The 21262-nt window shown below is 36.1% G+C and overlaps 1 protein-coding gene across 5 annotated transcripts in view; it reads right to left on the bottom strand.

The window, feature by feature from the left end:
- Positions 1 to 8: 8 nt before the first annotated feature.
- The window catches only part of LOC124216234 (rhotekin), a 73443-nt gene continuing 52189 nt past the window's right edge, over positions 9 to 21262 (bottom strand). For 3 of the 5 annotated variants that reach the window (XM_046620514.1, XM_046620512.2, XM_046620513.2), the window contains 7 exons: positions 5595 to 5785; positions 4415 to 4624; positions 4097 to 4276; positions 3474 to 3568; positions 3098 to 3312; positions 2717 to 2987; positions 9 to 2042 (listed from right to left, as the gene is read on the bottom strand). In XM_046620514.1, the coding sequence (XP_046476470.1) occupies positions 1837 to 2042; positions 2717 to 2987; positions 3098 to 3312; positions 3474 to 3568; positions 4097 to 4276; positions 4415 to 4624; positions 5595 to 5785 (1368 nt within the window). In that variant the 3' untranslated portion in view covers positions 9 to 1836. Of the gene's footprint in view, positions 2043 to 2716; positions 2988 to 3097; positions 3313 to 3473; positions 3569 to 4096; positions 4277 to 4414; positions 4625 to 5594; positions 5786 to 8858; positions 9146 to 15965; positions 16724 to 21262 lie in introns of those variants that run through there. The other 2 variants (XM_046620515.2, XM_046620516.1) reach the window with 2 other exon arrangements.

Raw genomic sequence — 21262 nt, forward strand, 5'->3', positions numbered from 1 at the left:
AACTAATATTTATAAATACTCTGATTTATTACAATTGCATTATACACATATTATTAAATCATAGATGTAATTTTATTTAGATCATAATTATAGTGATACAGCGTTTTTCTGAATTAATAGCAATCTTTTCTACGTTATAGACACACTACCGTAATGGTGATGAAAAATTACGTACAAAAAGGTCCTAGTAGCAATATCTGAGAAAACTTTTATAATATCTACTTACTAGTTTTTAAAGAAATTTCAACGAAAACCATATTGTTTTATTATATCTCAAAAATTGCAAAACGAATCCCCTCCAAGTGTATCATAAAATCATACTTATGAATCGTTATTTTTCTGTTATAGGTATGCCATTTATTGCAATCTTTTGCACACATCGTGAAAATAAACATCTATGTATATGATTTTACTGTAGAAAAGATTAAGAAAAGGGACAAAAATAAAACGGAGTTCTTTTCCATGTATGATGTGTAATATGGCAGCTTGATACGATTAGATAATATACTATAATCTAGTGAATTGTGAATTGTACGGACGAATATAATAACCGATCTTGCATTTTTCGTATACATTACTAAACAGTACTTTACGCGGTAATTGAACGATTGAAATTGAAATGCTCTAAAAAATAATTTTGCAACAGTAAGCAAGAAACATTGTCGTGAAGTAGTGGAAAAAATCTTTAAAAAAAGAGATGACTATGCCATTCCAGACTTTTTTCCAAGTAAATCTGACTTTCAGCTCTGTGTGAGAGATGACCGATGAGTATGTTCAACTATATTTCTCTGTACTTCCTTTGGCAACAAAATTAACGAAACTTATTGCATAATCATCACAACTTGGTGATGCGCGTACAAAACTTTGTCCTGTATGTCTAACAATTTCATTTGTCAAAAAGAAAGAAAAAAAAAAAAAAGCAAAGAGAAACCAAAAAAAAGAAACAGAAAAAAGTTTACCATCATCATTCATCTTTTGTCAAATTCATGCTATAAATTGATGAAAATTTTTTTTTCTGAAGGGCACTTCGTAATTGGACCACTTAGTTACAATTCATACTGAAACATTAATTACTTGTATGACAACTTAATTGTTTATTAGATCAAATGCTGATATCTTCTTCGCGATGCTCGCCCAATGCAAATAAACGCGCAGTTTATTTGTGCGAAACTGAAGACGAGGAGTGAAAAAGTAAAAAAGATGTATATACCTACATTATGCACACACACATTATACACACCTACGTAGAAAACAATATCATACTGTACTTTTCAGACATTTTTTATATTAATAATCTCGATATTTTTGTGTACTTCTTTTTAAAGAAATGTTACTGAGTATTGATTGCGAAATCTTTAAAGATCAGACGAATAATACGTGCATTTTAATTATTTATTTTCACGTTTTGAAATGTTATCATATCTTTCAATATATCTCGGAGGTGTAATGTCTATGATAATCAAAAATTGACTACAGTCTTCCACGTGTTGAACACAACAGCAAATACTCTGAATGCTGCGAAATGAATGACTTATATTGCCGTGATATGCTACAAAACTTTTTATTATTTCTTTCGATTTTTATCCGCATTACGCGTAGTCAAATGGGAAAGATATACAGAACGAACAAACGAACAAGGTTCGCGTCTCTGTGGAAAAGTCAATTTCAGTGAACTAGACCAGGGCAAAAATATCTTTGACCGAAATCAAACGATTTTTTTAAACTCATCGTGACTTCCGTGCTTTAAGTATTCCTCATTGCAAAAAGTGCGAAGGATTATTTTACACGGTTAATCGAATGTAAAAAAGTTGACGCGTTGACACAGTTATCACGTGATTAATCGTGATTTTTGTTTGAGAACGGCCAATGCGATCGCAGGGTTGCACTGCCTGATTTCCTGGCCCCACTGGTACTTAATGATCGAGAACGAAGGCTTGGCGGGCTGCTTGTTGAGCTGCAACTACTCAAACTGGTGCTAGGAGTTAGCCCGAAAATCTCGTGGACAGTTGGCCGTGTCGCTGCGTAATCTGTTTCAACAGATTCTATGGAAGAGGAGAAACAAACCCGTACATTCTTAAATGTAAAGACAAGTTCATACTTGGAATTCACGGCGATGCTATACTCCAGCCAATAACCAATATTATTGCAGGCTTTCGGATAATTTTTGAATGCAGTGATAAAATAATAGTTGTTTATGGGATCCACGACTCTTTGTCACAAACACACAACTTCCCAAATGTAAAAAAATACTATTTTATTTCACGGAGATGTGGCATGAGCAATTTAACATACCTACTATACGTAAATCAGCTTGCATTCCTGCAATTCAGGGTACACACCTGTAAATGATTGGAGAGTGTGAGAAATTTGATCAATCGTGAAAAATGAACAAACGTTGATCCGTAAAATGTACCCCGAATAGCATAAATGCAGGCAGATTTACCTTACGTTAAATTCTCCATGGAACATTTCCACAAAATAGCCCACATAAATATCAAAATCTGTAAAAAGTTTAATTATTTTGATCGCCGTGTAACTGGCTTAGCAGGCAAGTTATTGCAAGTTATGGCAAGCGCGATTTATTATTAATTGTAAATTGTTAAATGTCACAAGGAAGATATATTTTCTTACTATATTCAGTTCAATTTCGGAGGATCATAGGAAACTAATATAGCATTTGCTCAAGTCTTCAGTGAGCAGGCGAAACCAAACGTACCGATCAATGGCGTTTCGTCGTAAAGAGACCCTTGACGCTTGTTGCTGATGAATGAATTCCTAGCACTTTCTATAGACGGAACATCTTGGATAGTCTCAGCGGCGTGCCTCCACCTCAAATGATCCTTTGCATGAGCTACGAGTTGCCTCAACCATTTCTGTGCCTCGTCAGCAGTTTCCAATCTTATAGTAGTCATTTTTTCAGACCCCTCAATCGTGTTGCTGATCCGTAGCTCTCTCGACGAAGACTTTGATCGCTGAATTAATGTTTCCTGGAGGAACATTGGAGGATTACGATTAAATGAGCGGGAAAAATGACATATAAGGATTTCTTCTGGGTGTTTTCATATTTTAAAGATATCTTTCAATTAATTTCAGCTACCCTGTTGATCGGCAAGATGCTGAATGGACTCTGCTCCTCATCAGCGAGTTTTCGCGAGTCCCAAGCCTGAAGTGTAAATCTTTGGATTCTTGCCCAGCAGGTTTGTCCGTCAAGGATGATGCTGCCACTGCATGCTTCTTTGGTAACACATTCTGGTTGCGCAGCCAGCCGGCAGCAGAAGTGCCCGAAGAGCGGCAGTGAGTGATTTTTATTTTCTAAAATATACATATCGCGGGATGACAACTAAATGGGAAGTAACCTAATTACAGGTGTTCCAAGTTTTGTAATCATTGACACTCGTTGAAACGTCATAAACCACATCATATTATAACAATCCGTAATAGTATATTGGCGAAAATGATTACTATTTTCTTACCTAAGTTGTTTAGGATTAGGTCGTGTGTGTGTATATTGTCATCTGTGTCGTCTAGAGTCAATCTCGCAGATGCCATTAATTCAAAATGTGGTCCACTGAAATAGGGAAACATTTTTCTTTAGTAGTATTTCACAAAACTACCAATCCGTGCTGATTACGTGCAGATAAACTCGTGAATAATTATACTTTATGATTTTTAATAAAGCTTCTTATTTTTCTCGTTCTGATAACGCCTCGGAGATTCACAGAATTATGTAAACCTCTTCACTGCCCTAAGAAGTTCACAAAAAATAACGAAATTTTTTTTAAAGTTCGACAGCATTTTTTCGATCGTTTATACCGTGGGTACTAAAAATCAGATCAAGAGGATGTCAGCTCTTGCCGACCGTGTTGAACGTAACTTATTTTGACTATTACCTTATTCTACGAATTCATTTCCTGGCCTTCTTTTAGCATGAACCAAAAAAGTATTTGAATATTTCTGTTTGCCATTGCAACATGCATAATTGCACAAACTGCGGCATTTTCACATCAGTGATGCGTAGGCTTTGATAATAGTAAAAAAGAGTGACTGTAGCACTATTTTAAATGCGTTTCATGTAATGATCATCAATCAAACTTACATTTCACCGGAGTTTAATTCATCCCTAAGGGAGGCAGCGAGTCTCTTTCCAACTGTTCGGGAAATGGAAGAGTGAATGGATCGTTTGATTCTACGGGGCGTGCTTGCGATGCTCAAATCCTCCTGCAAGATGTGGCTGTATATCTCCAGCGTGACTTCGAATTCCGCTGGCACGTTGTTACTAATGAAATGTAAAACAGGAATTAAATCCAGTCAACGACATATTGTACGAACGTCGCTACAAAAAATTGGTTTCGCTCTTAAAAATTATGGAAATATCACGCGCAATAGAATTGAAGAAAAAAGCAAATATACTCACAAGATAAGCACATCGGGGAAGGTCACATCGGTAAGCGCCCTGTCCACCGGACAAAGCAAGGCCGTGTCGTGGATTTCGGTCCCGACGCGGGCCAGGCAAAACACGGCGAATCGTCGATAATCACCCCGGTTCTTGAAGTGATCTGAATCCCTCCACATTAACGGTATTCGTAGGTCCGACAATGAGACTCTTGCCGCACTTACGGGTAAACTGTAAATGGCGATGTCACAAATGGGTTCAGCGTCGAGTCATCATTCTATACATTTATTGCTACATAAATGAAATTGCGAAACGATAGGTGTAATAAAACTCCAAGGTTCGTATTAGGGCTGAAGCCTGTGCGCTTATTTTTAGTGAGCCGGGTTAATTAGCCTTTCGGTTTAATTGTTTCTTGGAATAGTCGACTAATTGGCTCTTTCGATTATTCATTTTTACTATTAATCGATTAATTGCACAGCACTGGTTTTTATTATTAAAGTTTCCGCCAAACGTATTTTAGTTCACGGTTTGGTCATTTCAGAAGATTATTAAAATGAATACTATCATTCGAAGTGTTCACAAGGAAAAGAAACATGGTTATTTTTAGCATATATGTATACGGTCATGTGAACCACGTGTTCCACTTTGCAGGTTGTTGTAGTTATGTGTTTCAAGATTTTCTTAGACCCTAATTCAAGTTTTCTAACCATAATTTTTCTTACGTCGGAGATCTCGTTCGCATTTCGCACACGAAGAAAAAATAATTGTTGGAAGCAATTAAACAATTTTAGAAGAAAGATAGCATAATAATACTGCAACATCCTTCATTAATTGTATTCTACGTTATGGCAATTGTAATTAAATATACAACAATGAACGGCTTATAAATGTTAAAACAATTTTTTTCGCTTCATATAAGATTCGAGTACAAGCATTCGAACTAAAAGCTTTTCATGCTTCGGACCAAAACTCGTTGTGAAGTCTTGCAAAGTATCATTTTTAACGTATATTTCATTTAAGTTTCGTCAAAATAGATGTATAAAAAAAAAAAAAGTTAAAAAGAAAACGAACCAACTCGAGTCGGCCGACAAATAATATTTTCAGATTTTTAGCACAGAAATCACGAACGTTGGAAAAATATAATCGAAAAATAAAATAATAACACGAAGTGTGAGATTATCGTCTATAACGAAATGTTTACCTCGGTTTGTTGGACGATTCTTTTTTACGTCGCTGAAGCTCCGCCATGTAGGCTGACATGCGTTCGTTAGAGGTGAGCAGGGCTCTGGCTGCTTCCAGACTTTGAGCCCGATGTCGAGCAGCTGCCAAAAGCCTTGCGGATCCTTCTCGCATTTTGATCTCGACTTCGATCTTCTGCTCGAGATCATATTCCTGCAACAATGGTTAAAAGAATAAAATTATATTTACCGAAAGTAATAATAAATTGCCCGAATTACTCAAGCATCGAGTATTCAAGATATGTTACAATAATTGCGTAACTCGAAGTATAGTGAAAGTGTACGCAATTACATAAGGACAAAAACGCGTGTGCGAAATTACGATATTAAGATATTTGGGTCGAGCCGATTAGGAAAACCGTGTCGAATGATCCCTGACCCATTTTGTCCGGTTAACTCTGGATGTATCGGTAATACGGGACTCTTCATGCAAATTGGGCCAATTTTATCGAATACATGTTGAAAATTTTTTTAAGATTCGCCAGATTCCACAGTTTCACAATTTTGATTCCATACCTTTTTTGATATAAGTTTTTTTTTTCTGAAAATGAAGTCTTCCAATACAGTATATGCTTTGAAACACTGATTTTTACAATAGTATACGTTCAACTAACTTCACCAATATTAATATTTCGAGAGTAGGTTATACTTTTTTCTGGATTTTTCAACTTGATACTACATCTTAATACTACCGCGGTCAACATTTTTTAACAAGGTCTGTTAAGAGTTAGCCGGAAAGAATAACTTGCACGTCTTTACCGATGTAAATAATCCGTTGTTTCCTCTTTAAACTCGATAACGCAAATATCTGTAAGGAGTTAAGCAAAAATCAGAGATCCCTCGTCCAAGATGACGAATCAGAATTTCTGAATTGCACAAAAAACCAAGATAACTCGTCTCGTAAAACTAATCCGGTTCAAACATTGATTGGCAAATAATTCCTTACCAAAACGACTAAGTGAAACTACGAAAAAAGAAGAATGTTTGAAAAAATAGTAAGCTGGATACGGCATGCATAATGCATATACATAAGTTTAACAGGCTCTTCCTTAAAGGTGAAAGAATATAGGCTCTAGACAAAAAACAGTAGAACTTTTAAAAGAGGTGAGCCAAAAACCACATCTACCGATCTCTACATATTGCTGGGGCATACTCAACGTTACCTTCAAAATTTAAAAAGTTATCCACGTTCATGGATTAGGTAAAGAAAAGTTCATACAAGTTGGTCCAAGTTGAAATCGGTCACGATTAGAAACATTGAAAGGTTTTTGCGAATTGCAGAATATTTCTTATTCCGAATGTTTTAGGTACTATGTGTAGAATTTTTAAGAAGACTGTAGATGATGCTGTTTTTTCAAATTATATACATTGCCGTAAGTACAGATCGATATTGGTGTATAAAAGTTAAAATCTGAGTTTCAGACTAATCGTTCGGTTTTTTTTTTTTTTTTTTTTTTCAATTTTCACACCACAAATTAGTGGGAACTGTGTTTTTTTTTTTTTTTTTTTTTATCCACGTGCAATCATCGATTGCTTTTTTGGATCGTCTTCCAGACACTTCGTCACGGATGGTAGGATGAAAACATTTAGATCTGCGTCGCAATCTCCGTCGACACGCGGCTAAACACGTGCCAATGCCTACATGCCCAAACACGTATAGATATAGATGTACCGCGAATTCCTCACATTCGCGCATCTGCTGGGTTTTCCCTTTGACTGATGCACCGCGACCGCAATCGCCTTCCATTACCGCGCATGTTCACCAAAAATTTGTCGTCGGATACGTCTGCAGTGAATGAAATTTATCTAAATCCGTCGAAAGGTTGAATAAAGAGAATTATCTCCGATTCTCGGGAAAGTTAAAAATTACGTTGTACAATCCGCCAGAAAAACCCGATTGAATGTATTTTTTCTTCTAATTAATCATGCGGACTGAGTTCACGATTTTTTTGCTTAAAGAACGTTGCAAGACTAAAAAACCTAGGTCTCCTACACGGAGATGTGAGAAAAAAAAAAATATTAATAAAGAAATAATATTAATGACAATTATGAACAAGAATATTTCAATTAAAATACAGTTTTGTCAATGGATAGAACGGAAGATTCTAAACAGATTGCGTTCTCGCATTTAAAGATATATCAGGAATAGAATATATTGAGATCTTTAGAATAGAAAAAAAAAAAAAAAATTTGGAATTTGCAACATTAAAGTAAAACTAATGGTCAGGTATTCTGTAGTATACGTAGAATTGTCCGAATGTCAGTAACAAGAAAACTATGCAAACAATTTGTATTAAGCGTTTCAAATATTTGCCAATGACTATTATACCCATTCTGTGATCTATAACAATTTAACACTTGATTTACAACTAAACATTTAAATAGGCACAAATGCCAACGTGATGTAAACATTTACGGTTACTTCGATAAAAACTTTATTATACAATGATTTCTCTTGCTGCCTGACTCTATGTTTTTTTTTCCTATCATCAGTCTAATTAAAATCTTCATCTCAATTTGTGGGCGTACAAACATTTTTTTTTTTTTCAATTGCCTCACCGATTCCGATATTCTGACTTCAATTAGTTTCAATTTGACATTGGACTATAATACTGGAATAAAAAACAAATCGTGAAATCAAATTTCACGAAATCGAAAATAAAATTGGGTACCGGATTTTTTTTTGAAATTCAAACAAATAGATCATTTAACATATTGCAACATTTTTGGATTGAAGCGAAAATTTACTGAAATTATTCTAAGGCTCGAAAGATTTCGAGAAAAAAACCTATGTAATATCTATTAAAGTGTAACGAATGAATCTCTAAATTTTTCAGCTTTGAATCTGTGCCACAGTTTGGTCAAAATGATAGAAAATCTGAAAACAGTGTGTTAGTGACACTTTGTTTGTTGCAATCAGGTTTTTTACAGACACGTTAGTGTTCCAGGAATCGAATTGTGTTGAAAAAGAATAACATCTCAATTTAAAGAAGTCATTTATTGTAAACTTTCGCATCTGTTAAATTAAATGAAAAATATTTGCAGGCAACGAAAAATCCCTTATACAATTCGGCGATAAACCTAAGATCATTTATATCGCACCGTATAAATTATAACGGATGATCGAACGTTCAATCGGTTGAAAAGTCAAGTTAAACCGAGTGTGAAGAGAACTGAGAAAGATATATCGTATGTGCCGGTGTGTGCAAGAATATTATTACGCTCACCGTCTGGTTCAAAGCAGCAGCCAAAAGACGCATCTTCGATATTCCAAAAATATCTGGACGTACAGAGCGTGATTTTCCTAAGCTTGCGAGGCAAACGAGAGACGGTGGCGATAACGGACCGAAAAATATAACAGTAGCGATGTTGGTGGTAATAAAAGAGAAGAGGAGAGAAGGAAATTCTTTTCGACTTCTTGTAATCGTCCGGAAACGGCGGCGTCGTCGAAGTCGAGGATTCACTCTGATGTTGCACTCTGACTAATCCGATCGACTTCCTGCGGCAAACTGTCTGCTCTGGTTCTTGCCTCGCCGCCGTACGAGCCGGGAGTGTATATAGCTTGAAATTATAGACGAATGAAAGAGAGGAAAGAGGAAGAGGGAAGTATCCGACACTATTCAGAATTGAATTATATAAAAATGTCCAGCACGCACTTTTCGCCGGGCATGCAAAGTCTCGGTAATGTAGGTATTGCTGCACACTGTCGTACGATGCGCGATGTGTGTAATGAGAAAAATCGAAAATTAAAATAAACCGTGTGGCAAATTATTTATAACTTTGCTAAAATCGTCGCGTGATAAGATTTAATAAAATCTGATTCTCTTTTCCGTCGCGCATCGAAATTGTGCAACTTCACTTGTTACATGTAACAGTATATCTATATTCAACGGTCAATCAAGGCACGAATAAAGAAGGCCGGTGACATCGAATTGGCACATGTCTGCGGTAACTTTTCGCCATGGGATTAGCTGTCAAGTTTTTCGAATAGAAAGGATATGAAATTTGATTTTATCGATTGAATGTAGATTTTTATCTTAATATCCGATACGTACTCGACTAGATATAGTATCTTTATCGAGAAACTTGTCAACGGATTAATGATCTTTTATTCAAGAGTTTACCAACCGTGTTGATCGTCACTTATTTTTACTATTATCCAAAAGCCCGCGACTCACTGATAGAAAAAAGGGCTTTGTTTTACGAATTGAATTACCGCACTTATTACAGGAATACAATATTACGTGGCGTTATTTTGGCATGAAACACTTTTCGCATCAGTGTTGCGCAGGCTTTGACAATAGTTGAAATACCTGAATGATATTTTACTCGGTCGGTATCGATTGACTGCAGCTTTTTCTTAACCGCAACGAAAACATGAAAAATAACTGTGGAAATAAAATTCTCCACACATTTGTATAAGCTTCTCACAAATCATTCAACAAAATGGTGCTACTCGTAGGAAATAGATAAGCTATCCGTTGGAGGATTTTCAATTCAATTTCAAAAACATTTCTCTAAACATTTTTCGTTTGACGAAAAAATCAGAGAAAAATTGTCAAGCTTAAAAGAATTTCACGCGTTCAATCAAATACAACACAACACCTGCAGGATTCATAATCAGTTATATTCTAAATATATTGTCAGTTATTAAGATCTTTTTTTTTTTTTTGACACACCGTCTCTACATTTTTATAGTTTATCCCTGGCTGATAGAGTGCAAAACGAGATCTTTCGCTTCTCGTACCTATAATAATAACTTGTACAGAAAGAGCTTACGGCGAGCCGGCTCCTTCTCACGTTCGATTAGAAAACTACATCTGCCATAATAATACGTGCGCACATGATACCTACAACGAATACCCTACTCCTAAAAGAGCATCTATATTTCATCTTCAATTGGCCTCTTGGCCCGCGTTATAATAATTATTTATAACCGTGATCAACGCCCGCGCGACTTTCCACGCTTTATATCTGTTTAAATATTTATCGTGACGGCAAAATTTATTGCCGAAGAGAGAAACTATTTGACACCGGACATCGCGTGCCGATCGTACAAACGTAATCGAAAATTCACATTTTCTTCTTTCCTCTCTAGTCTCGTTTTATAAAATCATACTTGCAAGGTTTATCGCGTTCGTCGTGTTATCACCGGCGTAAGGTCGGAATAATTATGCCATATTTCCTTGAATATTATTGGCTTCTGGTGTACAGTACAGGTTACAGCGTGTTATAACTACACTGCGAAGGGGAAATTCAATGCCGGAGGCTCGCAGAATATTTCTTTGCAGCAGCATTCGCGGCTGTTCCATTCGTTAGCTGCATGCAGGCAGAATGCTCGAATTTCGCAAGACAGGGAGCTTGGGGTTATACTTATATATTCCTATGCAATTAATCAAGAATCAGCAATTTGACCGTAGTCAAAGTGGCGTGATGCCACGCACGCGACGATTCAAATTTCACTCCCCTGGAATACGAAGCCGCTTGCGGAGGCGCGAATTATTTTAATTTATTAATAAAACTGTGAGTGTGATACGAAAGTGGGGGAAAAATTTACAACCGTGAAAATGGCTATGCCGTTGACCGATAAGCAAACTTACTTATTTTTCCTTAAAAAAAAAAAAAAAAAAACAGGTTTCGATCAGCAATGAGAGATTACTCGTTAATACTCTCATAATCAAGTATTTAATTTACTTCGATGAATCGGGAACGTCAAGGTTGATTTCCAACTGAAATTCCAATTGGAAATATATCAAGTCTGTCATTAGCACTCACCAAAGTATCAGAACCAATCGATTATGATATACATTGTACATTTAAAAAAAATGTTAAAACCATATTGTCTGTACGATTTTAATGAATTGTATACGGATCGTTTTCTTCGTGAATAAATAGTTGATACTAATTACCTATAATCGATTTTAACGATGTATTACATTTCAAGAAAAAATTACTTCGTTATCCGTAACCAATAATGATTTTACCGAAGTTCTTCCTGTCTGTTAACTGACGACCTAATGGAAATTTCAAGCTTACGAAATTGGTGGATAATTCATTTCTACGTCTGCCGGAATAAATGTATTAAATTTGTCTGATCTAATAACAGCAAATGAATATTATTCCACTTTTCAATTGACCCGAAAAAAGGAGGTCAAGCGCAAAACCATTACCTATAAATTTCTTTCTCCATACCGTGGTATACGAACAGCGGTATATTTTTTTTCATTGTCACAATCAATTTTGCGCATCCTTTCATCAGTCGGATGAAGTTTCATTATTATTGTACCAAAAAATCCAACTTCTCGAATACACTTGTGTCCAATGATTGTTTCAATTTATCGAACAGCGAAAGAAAAATGTTCAAGGTGAATCTTACGCTTTAGACGTACGGATCTTCGGCTAATTCGAATTTCTTGACACGCTTGTTCACCGCCGTGCTTTATCACCGTAAGGGAAATTAATTTCGTTACTTGAAAAGTATACCACTTCCTAGAAATCCTCAAAAAACACCAAGCCCCTCATAGTTCCAAGTTTCGGCGAAGAATCTATCACGTAAATCTGTTCCATCATAACTCAACCACCCTGTGTCGAATCAATGAATGTTAGAGCCACTCTAAAGCAGTGCGCAAACAGTCGTTAAAACGCAAGCTGATGGTGCAGAGGCAGGCCTTAATGAGCTTCGCCGAATGCACGTTTTCTTTCAAGCGACACACTTTAATTTTAACGATTAGTCCAAGCTGTAAAAACGGGAATGATAACGCGGCCGAGTCTTTTCGGATCGGCTGCATCAATCCCAGCTGTGAAAGCATCTACGCATGTATTCGGCAATAAAGAACTAAACCGTATCTAAATAGCATGCATGCTATGCGACATGTTTTATACAATGTCACTCGGTCGTGGCATTTCTTGCATGTGGCCCGTGACGCTCTTTTATATGTCCTCGTTTTCACGCCTTCTTTACTATCATTAATTATTTTCTTATTTTTCCGTCAGTGACGCAGTCTAATTAATAAACGTTATAATCGTTCTCCAAATTCTTGGAACACTTTTGTACCTCGTTAATTTTTTCCGTCAATAATATTCGAATTATTTGTACATTTCTTTGCTACTTGTTACGTCTGAATAATGGGATCGATTTTGCGAGTGATCGAAGTCGGGTTATTTTTTTTTTCTAATTTTCGGTGTACCTCTCGTAACGTAAAAAGAACTTATTAATTTCGAAATTAGTTGAGCGATTATAAACCCGTGATAGAAAATTACACGTGATTCGATCGTTTTTAGGATATAAATAAACCGACCGAATTTCGGGATAAAAAAGGAATTTATCGTTTTGTTGAGTTGACGAATGAAGGAATGAGAATTGAATTAAGTTACCCGTATATAAAAATTAGTTTATCAAACAAGTTTTATTTAAGCGGTAAAGTTGAAAATCAAAACCACGTTTTTGAAAATATATTCTTTAAAACCATTCTCTGCATAGCCCTGCAGCGAATATAACGCGTGATATAATTCCTATGCCATGGTTGGCTGCAGGGAAAGGCGGCTAAATTCGATGAGCGGTTCTAACCCCATCGTGTAATGTAAATTCCGATCAGGTAATAATTCTCCTATTCGTCGACATCCTGCACAGCGGCAAGTGCTGCAACTGTGTGAAGAATACTAATATTACGATGATAGTTACGCGTGTATGCAGGCGATGAAAAAAGAACGATAAGCTGCGGCTAGATCGCAACTGAACGGAATATCGCTTATGGATAATAGATGAATAAAATAAATCCTTAAATAAATAACGATTTATCTGATTATAAACGATACGATTCTTGACCCACGCAATTGTCGTCGAATAAGATTTTCATCTTTTGCTTTTTTCTTTTTTGCTCCCGGATAGAATTTTTCACTTTCGAAATTAAAATAATAGATACAATGTGTTCATAATTTTTCGTATTATAATGTGTTCCTTCTAATTTTTATTTGTGGTGGTATCACTGTCGTAAATAATTGGGAGATGTTAACTGGTTGAATAGAAATTTTCGATGCCTTCTGAACAACCAACGTAAGAACAAAGTAGTTGCGTGAGGTATTCGACAGTGGTTTGAAATATTTTGTAAGGAATCATATTTCCGTCTTTTAAATCTTACCACTCTTGTTTGGCAATTCATGAGAACGCATCTGTATTTCTTTTGCCGAGAAATCGCATCGACGGATGATACAGATGAATGGAGTAATCGACAAGACTATAAAATATACGTAAAATACGAGATTAGACCTGAAGCACGGCCACAACTGTCCATGGCTGGCTGGGTGCCAGTATCGGAAATTATTTGGTACATTTGACGGGACGTATCCAGCATCTGGCAACAAAAGTAGTTTAAAAATTTCGTGAAATTATGCGAAACGTCGCACGGTAAAGTACGTACAATAAGTTTAGCCGTGCTAAAAATGTCTTACGCCGATACATGCATAGTTTTAGACTAACTGTTTATTATTTATTTTACTTGATTTATCGACTATTATTTCTTATTCGTTAACTATAGTTTTTCGCGATTTAAATTTATAATACAAGTACAATGTCATAGCGATGGCTGAAAAAAGGGGTGAATTTCCGGACTTCACAACTCGAATGTAAATTATTCAATTCGGTTGGGGTTTATTTTATTCATAAGTATAATACGTAGATCTAAGTTGAGTCAAGTATTTTTTTTTATTTGAGTAAATGTCATTGACAATAACGTCAACTATTACGATATCCCAAAAACGGCTTAACCGTACTTTAAATTTAGAGTTAGCATTCTCGGATACTTTATCTTCTTTACCAAGATTCGTTTTTTTTTTTTTTTTTTTAATTTCTTAACGAAATGGCGTCCGATTAGAATTGAAATTAGGTTTTTCGCCCATTTACGACTTATGTTCATTTGATTCAGAGGAAAATCAAAAGTAAAAAAATAGTTGTACATAAGTGACGCCGTGGTAAAGAGGATAAATTACCTAAGACTACTTCCACAAAATTTTAAAGTACATAAATCGGTTTAGCCGTTTCTGAGATATCGTGGACACCGAAAAACATGTCGCCAAACGATATGATTGACGTTATTGTCAATAACAGTGTTTTCCGTTAATTGAATCCAGACAAAAAATGTTAATGAAGCTTCACCTACATAATTTTGAATAAAACAAACCAAAATCGAGATAAATAACTCGTTGTCGAAGTATAAGTACAAAATAAAAGAAATAAAAAAAAAAGAAAACCTCGAGATCAAAGAGTGTTCCTCATTATACACTTGACGAAGAAATATAATCAATTAGATATTTAGATTACTATTTATAGATACAAACAGATATAAGTATGGGATAGAGAATTGCAGAGTGAGCGTGATTGGCTCGTTATTACAGTGATTATACTAATTGGAGGTATTCGGGTAAGAATATGTACCTATTTGCCTGATCGTATTCGAGAAACAACCCATCGATGATTAATACGCGAATCGCTGATTACAATGATTTGCCAAATGAAATACCGGGTATTACTCACCTCTCATACACGTACTTCGACCGGGAATTGTAACAACAAATTACCACGTCAAATTAATGTTCTAATAATTTATTGCGAATAACTTCCCAGGCATACAGCGAGTGCATAAATAAACACAGAGCTGTAGTATATAAGTGTAGGGTGTATACGAAAATCATGCGTCTCCACTTCAACGGATCATTCTCAAGCGCAAAATTTACGATCATCACCCTATAAAGTGGTGACGCACAATTTTTAACATCCTGCATGAAATAAATTTTTTTGATTTTTTTTTTGCTACTTAATTCGTTAAAGAAATGATTTGTTAGTTCAAATCAATGCAGTTGTACCTGAGATCGCGAATAATTTTTTTCTCGTCCAACACTTGACACAAAGTGATCATCCATAGGATACACTGTATGCTATATTGTTTGTAAATATCGAAATTAGAAAAGCGGTATGATTTTTATTCGACTCAAACAAAATGGAGTAAAAAATATTATTAAAAAATTCACTCATTGTTGAACGTAAAGTTATTTTCAATCGCGGAAACATTTATTACTCGAATGCTTCATCTTACATCTATTTCTCGTGCTTGATTCATTAATTTTTAGATAAGTTAGGCTACTCTAACTTATTTATATTACCTATACATTACAGTAATATTTCGCAACGTGTCTTTTCAACGTACCACATACAAGTGCAGGCAAAATACAGAAAAAAAAAAGAAAATAAAGATAAAACTGGAGCGTGCCTGTGTAATTTTGACGAGTCGGTGCTTTTGGATTGTGCAACTGTCAGAAACGAGCTGTGGTTTAATCTTTACCTTGTTAACAGGCTTAGAGATGAGCAGATCAGTAGACATTATCTCGAGAACGATAGGAAATCAGAAATTTAATAATAAATAATAAAATAAATTTAATAATTTAATTTAATAATATAACAATTAAAAACGACGAATGAATAATTTGGTAAAATTTTTAGAAAAACGGCGTGAACCAGATGTAAAAATTTTAATTTTGGAGGGATAATAATCGTAGGTTTGTATGATTTACTACAGAATCGACTGATCGTGAACCTCTTCCAATTTTATACATCGGACAGAATAAATATTCTAAGAATATACATATAGTAGGATAAGTAATATCCTAAAGTGTTTCCCGATCGAAGGCAAGAAAGGCGTTCCATATTTTTCAAAGCAAATAAACAGTAGTACAAGTATAACTTCTTTGCGTTCCCGATTTGTTTATCAATACTTAAGATATTCCTTCAAACATTTATCCCTACGTTAAATTCTGCTGTATACAAAAGACTTTTACAACAAAAATTTCACCGCAAAATGAAAGTAAATTCATATTCAATACATTCAATCGCGATTTTTACAGAACACTTGATTATCTACAAAGTGTGACGAATGCCACGGGGTTTCCCCTTTCTTCCTTTCTTTCACATTTATACTCCAGAGAATGAAACGCTGCAGGGCTTTGAAAAATACCGACGGAAAAATCGCAGGAGCGTAAGAGAGCAGGAGTGAAAAGAAAGCTTTTCAGAGCTCAGGGCGACCGGATCGAACCCCGAAAGCTGCGGTTATCGGACTTGGACTGACAGGGACGCCACAGGCGGTGTGCAGCTAGGCAGGGGTGGTTTTAGCGCAAGTAGGCTGTGGGGTTGGTACATGTCTGAGCTATCGGAGTGCCCATGCCCGCGGGTCAGAAGGGAACGAGGAGAGTGAAACGAAAAGGAGGACCGTCGGGAGAGGACGAGAGGGAGGCTCAGCGGCGCCGTAAAATATCGATCCTTTCGCACGTCGCGATGGCGATGCATCCGTGGGTCTATGCGCCATGGCGTCCGAGACTCGGGTGAATGAAATGCATATAAACGCATTGGGAACGCGGACCGAGCGGAAGCGAGAGTGGCGCCGCGAGTGGCCAAAATTGTCCCTAACGTTGACGAGTCGACTCGCGATTATTGGTCAGTTTTATTCTGGGAAGACGGATATTTTTGTCAAAAAAATGCCTCCGTCTGGTGGAAGAAAAGTGAAGGTTAATTGTTGCGCTATCAGTTGTTGTAATAGTGTCGGAAATACCGAGTAAGCAGTTATTCACTGTCCCTGTGCCACAGGCGCAGGATTCAAAACGATTGGCTGATTTCGTGCAGTGGCGTAGCTATGGAAGTTTGTGATTGGCGAGTGAGGAATTGGCATAGACAGGGGAAAATGCCCGTCGGTCGAAACAAATACAATTTGACACTGTCGGCAATTTTTTGTACGGTTTTTATGGCGGTCGGATTTTTCATTTTTGCTGGGAATTTTATTTACGATATTACAAGCAAACTCCTAAAAAAATTACAATTTTTAAAATTGCTCGTTTTCAGCCGATGGATATTGATCCATTATCAACAACGTCCCTATTGATTCTCGAAAAGCGTAAATGGAATTATTTGATTGTCCATCCGGTAAATTTTCACAAAAACAGCTAATTATTATGCATTTATAAATGTGAATCGTTTTCTATTTTTATACCGTTGCATTGCGTCGTATGGTTGAAAATTTGTTACCATAATTTTTACCTGACGTTGAAACAGTAAAAAGAATTTAATTTCTCGTGTGTGAAATCATTTCTGTACAAACTTTTCAACGTTTTTCTAATTTTAAATAGCAAAATTACTATCGTACAATGTCCGTTTTTGAAAATCCAAATCATTGCGAAAATAAAAAATCTGATGAAAGAAATACCGGAAAATGTAACATTATCTCGGAAGCTTCTGACATTTTTCCGAATCAAAAATCAAATAATTCTGTTTGTGATTTTTGAAAATCAGTTGCAGCTACGTTTTCGAGAAGGATTTAAATTTGATTAGACTGAAAACGAGGTGTTCTCAAATATGGAATTTTTTTGACGGAGGAGGATGTCACAGGTTGCACCATCATAGAAAAAATCTCTGACGAAAACTAAAAACGTAACGTTAATCGTACACTGAGTTTTAAAAAAAGATTATTATACGTGTTTACACCGTAACTTGGTGCTTCGAGATGATGCAAATTATTTTCGAGTAAATTATTAAGGCTTTGTTACATTCAATTTCTAACTCATTGATTTTTTATCATTCGCTGGTCAACTTTGTGCAAAACTGTTGGAGTGTTACCCAAACTGAGAATCTTAATGTCATTTCAGTTGAGTGTAACGAAATTCAAGCTACGCTAAGTCGCGTGGGCAGTACGTGGAGACCTATCGACAGTTTGAAAATGCCGAAAGCCTGAGTAAACTGAGCATAATGCCAAGCGTGTCGAAGGCTGATGGGAGACTCTGCCTTGAGAGTCTCTGTTACGCAAGACTGATCGTCGCTGAGCTCCTGTTACAACCCACATCATACATGTTTCACATTGGCATGGAAGATAGACTTTCTGTCCAAATGCCAGGCTACAATAACGGCACATCCGTGCTGTGGAATACATGCACACATGACACCTATCGATTTGCTACATCCACTGTCGCAAGAACAAATAAAAATTTGCACCAGGTTCGGTAAAAATTTATTCGAAATTGACCGCGGAACGTCTTGAATAAAATTTGGCAATTCTGCCAACCGGTCCAACTTACATCGCATGCATGGTAACGATACCCAACATACGCACGTGACTTTCGGTCAATTGTGACACCGAGTTTGATTGAATCAACTCTCGAATATTGCTCATACCCAGCGAATGCCCGGTACATTTAAAATTCGAAATGGAATAATTATTATCAGTTAATAATCCGCGTGGACAAACAAGTGTCCCATGATATTGATGAATCGAGACGGTATCTCCCAGTCATCAAACATTAATTACGATCAACACCAAAGCCAGCGGTACAGTCTTCTCACAAAGCGTCGTGGAACTTGCAATGAGTCGCTTGTTAAGCTCTCTTATTCTAAGGTCAGAGATCAACTCTACCAGCGCGGATGTTCATCGCTCGTGCTTGATGCTGAGAAAGTGGCAGTGCGGCCTCCCTCGTCATTGTGACCCAACAATTCATTGCTAAAAATATTACACTTATAGATACGTATCTACATAAAGCGCGTAGCATTTTTCCCGCGTTAATTTCGATCCAGATCCTTAACCATAGAACACTGTACTGCAATTATACAAATTAGTACAACAACAAAATTGCACAGTATATTTTTCTCCTCGTGTTACGCCACGGATCTGTCTGCGGTTGGATACTAAAATTATCACTACCCATGTTGCTGTCGTTACTGGTCAACATTATCGTTTTCCTTATAGAAGTCGTTGTCACCTTCTTCATTGCTTTCTTGTTTCACATCTTCCTGGTATTTTGCTGCGATAATAATTCTTGAAATCATTGTTATTGCTGTTACTGTTGGCAGCATCGTATTAGTTTTATAAGAAATTTCTTCAAATAAATGTGTTACTATTATACAGAGGTATAACATCTCATGAATTTTAGAAACTTTACACGACTTCAGGAACTGTGTGTTGGTTCAAATAACTTTATTTCCATATGCGATTTGAAATGATTATGTATACTTGGCCTCAATAACATGGTTAAACTTCATAACCGTAACATACTGGAATGATTTCCATGACTGTCGCAATTAATTTTGCAAGTTTGAGTAAACCATAAATCGTGGTGCATCTGAAGCGAAGCATGCTCATTTTATAGCTGCAATCTTTCTAAAGTCGCGAACCTTTGATTTTTTTTCAATGAGTTCAATTGTTACTCAAAGTTACGAACTTCAACCTTTTTCTCAATGAATACTGTTACTTGAAAATTACAGACTTGCAGGAATTCGGATACGAGACATTCGATCCATACGACATCATCTATCAATGCTTACTGTATCTACGTGACGTAAAGTAGGTGAATCCAAGTGACTCAATGTTACGTGATTTGTGACGAACTTCGTGTGACATCGAATAATTTTCCACGACTTTTAGTGATTTTCAAAGATTCCTCACTCGGTAAAAATTTGATTGAATTGAATATGGACAACACTTTTGCGATGACTGGTACCATTGTTGTCTTAGCAATTTTCAACCGTACATTTTTCAATAAATTATAATTACTGAAAATTTTATATTATTTTAAATTCCTGTGTATATTTTGTCGAATCGTACATGAAAGACATGTTACACTCAACGGAAGAGTCTCGATTCTCCAGAAATAGACAACCGGAGATCCAGAATAGAATCCTGCACCTCTCTGGTCGTCGAGTTGCCTGCAATACGATGCACTCGCTCTCAATTCGCCACTAACAATAAGTGAACCTTCACAAACTCGTCCTCACATTCCTCAAAATCATGGTATCATCGACACCCTCTACATTTTTTACTTCCCGTTGACGTACACGAACATATAATATTTTACGCCTGACAATTCGTCTCAGCGTCGTGCTATTATTTATTATACGGGAAAAAATTCCTTTCATACAAGTAAATATATTTCAACTCATCCGTAATTTGTTGTTATCGATTAATAGTTTGTGTGATTCAAACGCGACGTACTAGAATCTAAAAAAATTTACTCATCTTTCGATTCAATTTTTGTTATTCTTAAAAATAAGTAAATATTCGCTACGGAATGTTAAAAGTAATTAAGATACTTTGAATCCGGAAAACGAACGCTTTGATTCGAATAAAATTTACCAGATTTAAAGTTTTTTTATTTGAATCGAGTAAATATTTTGGAGATTCAAAACGGTTCAATTATTTGAACAGTCTTTTGGCAACATTTACCTACTTGTGAGAGAAACATATTGATTTGGTATCAAACAAATTAATGATCGGATGAAAAAAAATACAACAGGGAAGACAAATAAACACATCTACAACTTGTAAAAAAAAAAGGAATTTTTTTACAGTGTGTTATTATTATTATACCGGCGAATTGCCCCACCATTTGTCGCCCACTCCTCCGTTACATTTCGCACGTGTCAAAAAGTTCCTTTAGCAGGACTCGCGCCTTTCTAATCGGACGCAACTTGAGGCAGTAGGGAGCATATATCAAATATCTCTCTGTATATTGTATATATTGAATGTGATATAAGTGTCCATGTCACTTTTTTATACTTTAATACACGAGATGCAGTGTGCCCTGTATAATATAAATGTAGTCTTAAAAA

Source organism: Neodiprion pinetum, chromosome 4 (assembly GCF_021155775.2).
Source record: "Neodiprion pinetum isolate iyNeoPine1 chromosome 4, iyNeoPine1.2, whole genome shotgun sequence".
NCBI classification, from domain to species: domain Eukaryota; kingdom Metazoa; phylum Arthropoda; class Insecta; order Hymenoptera; family Diprionidae; genus Neodiprion; species Neodiprion pinetum.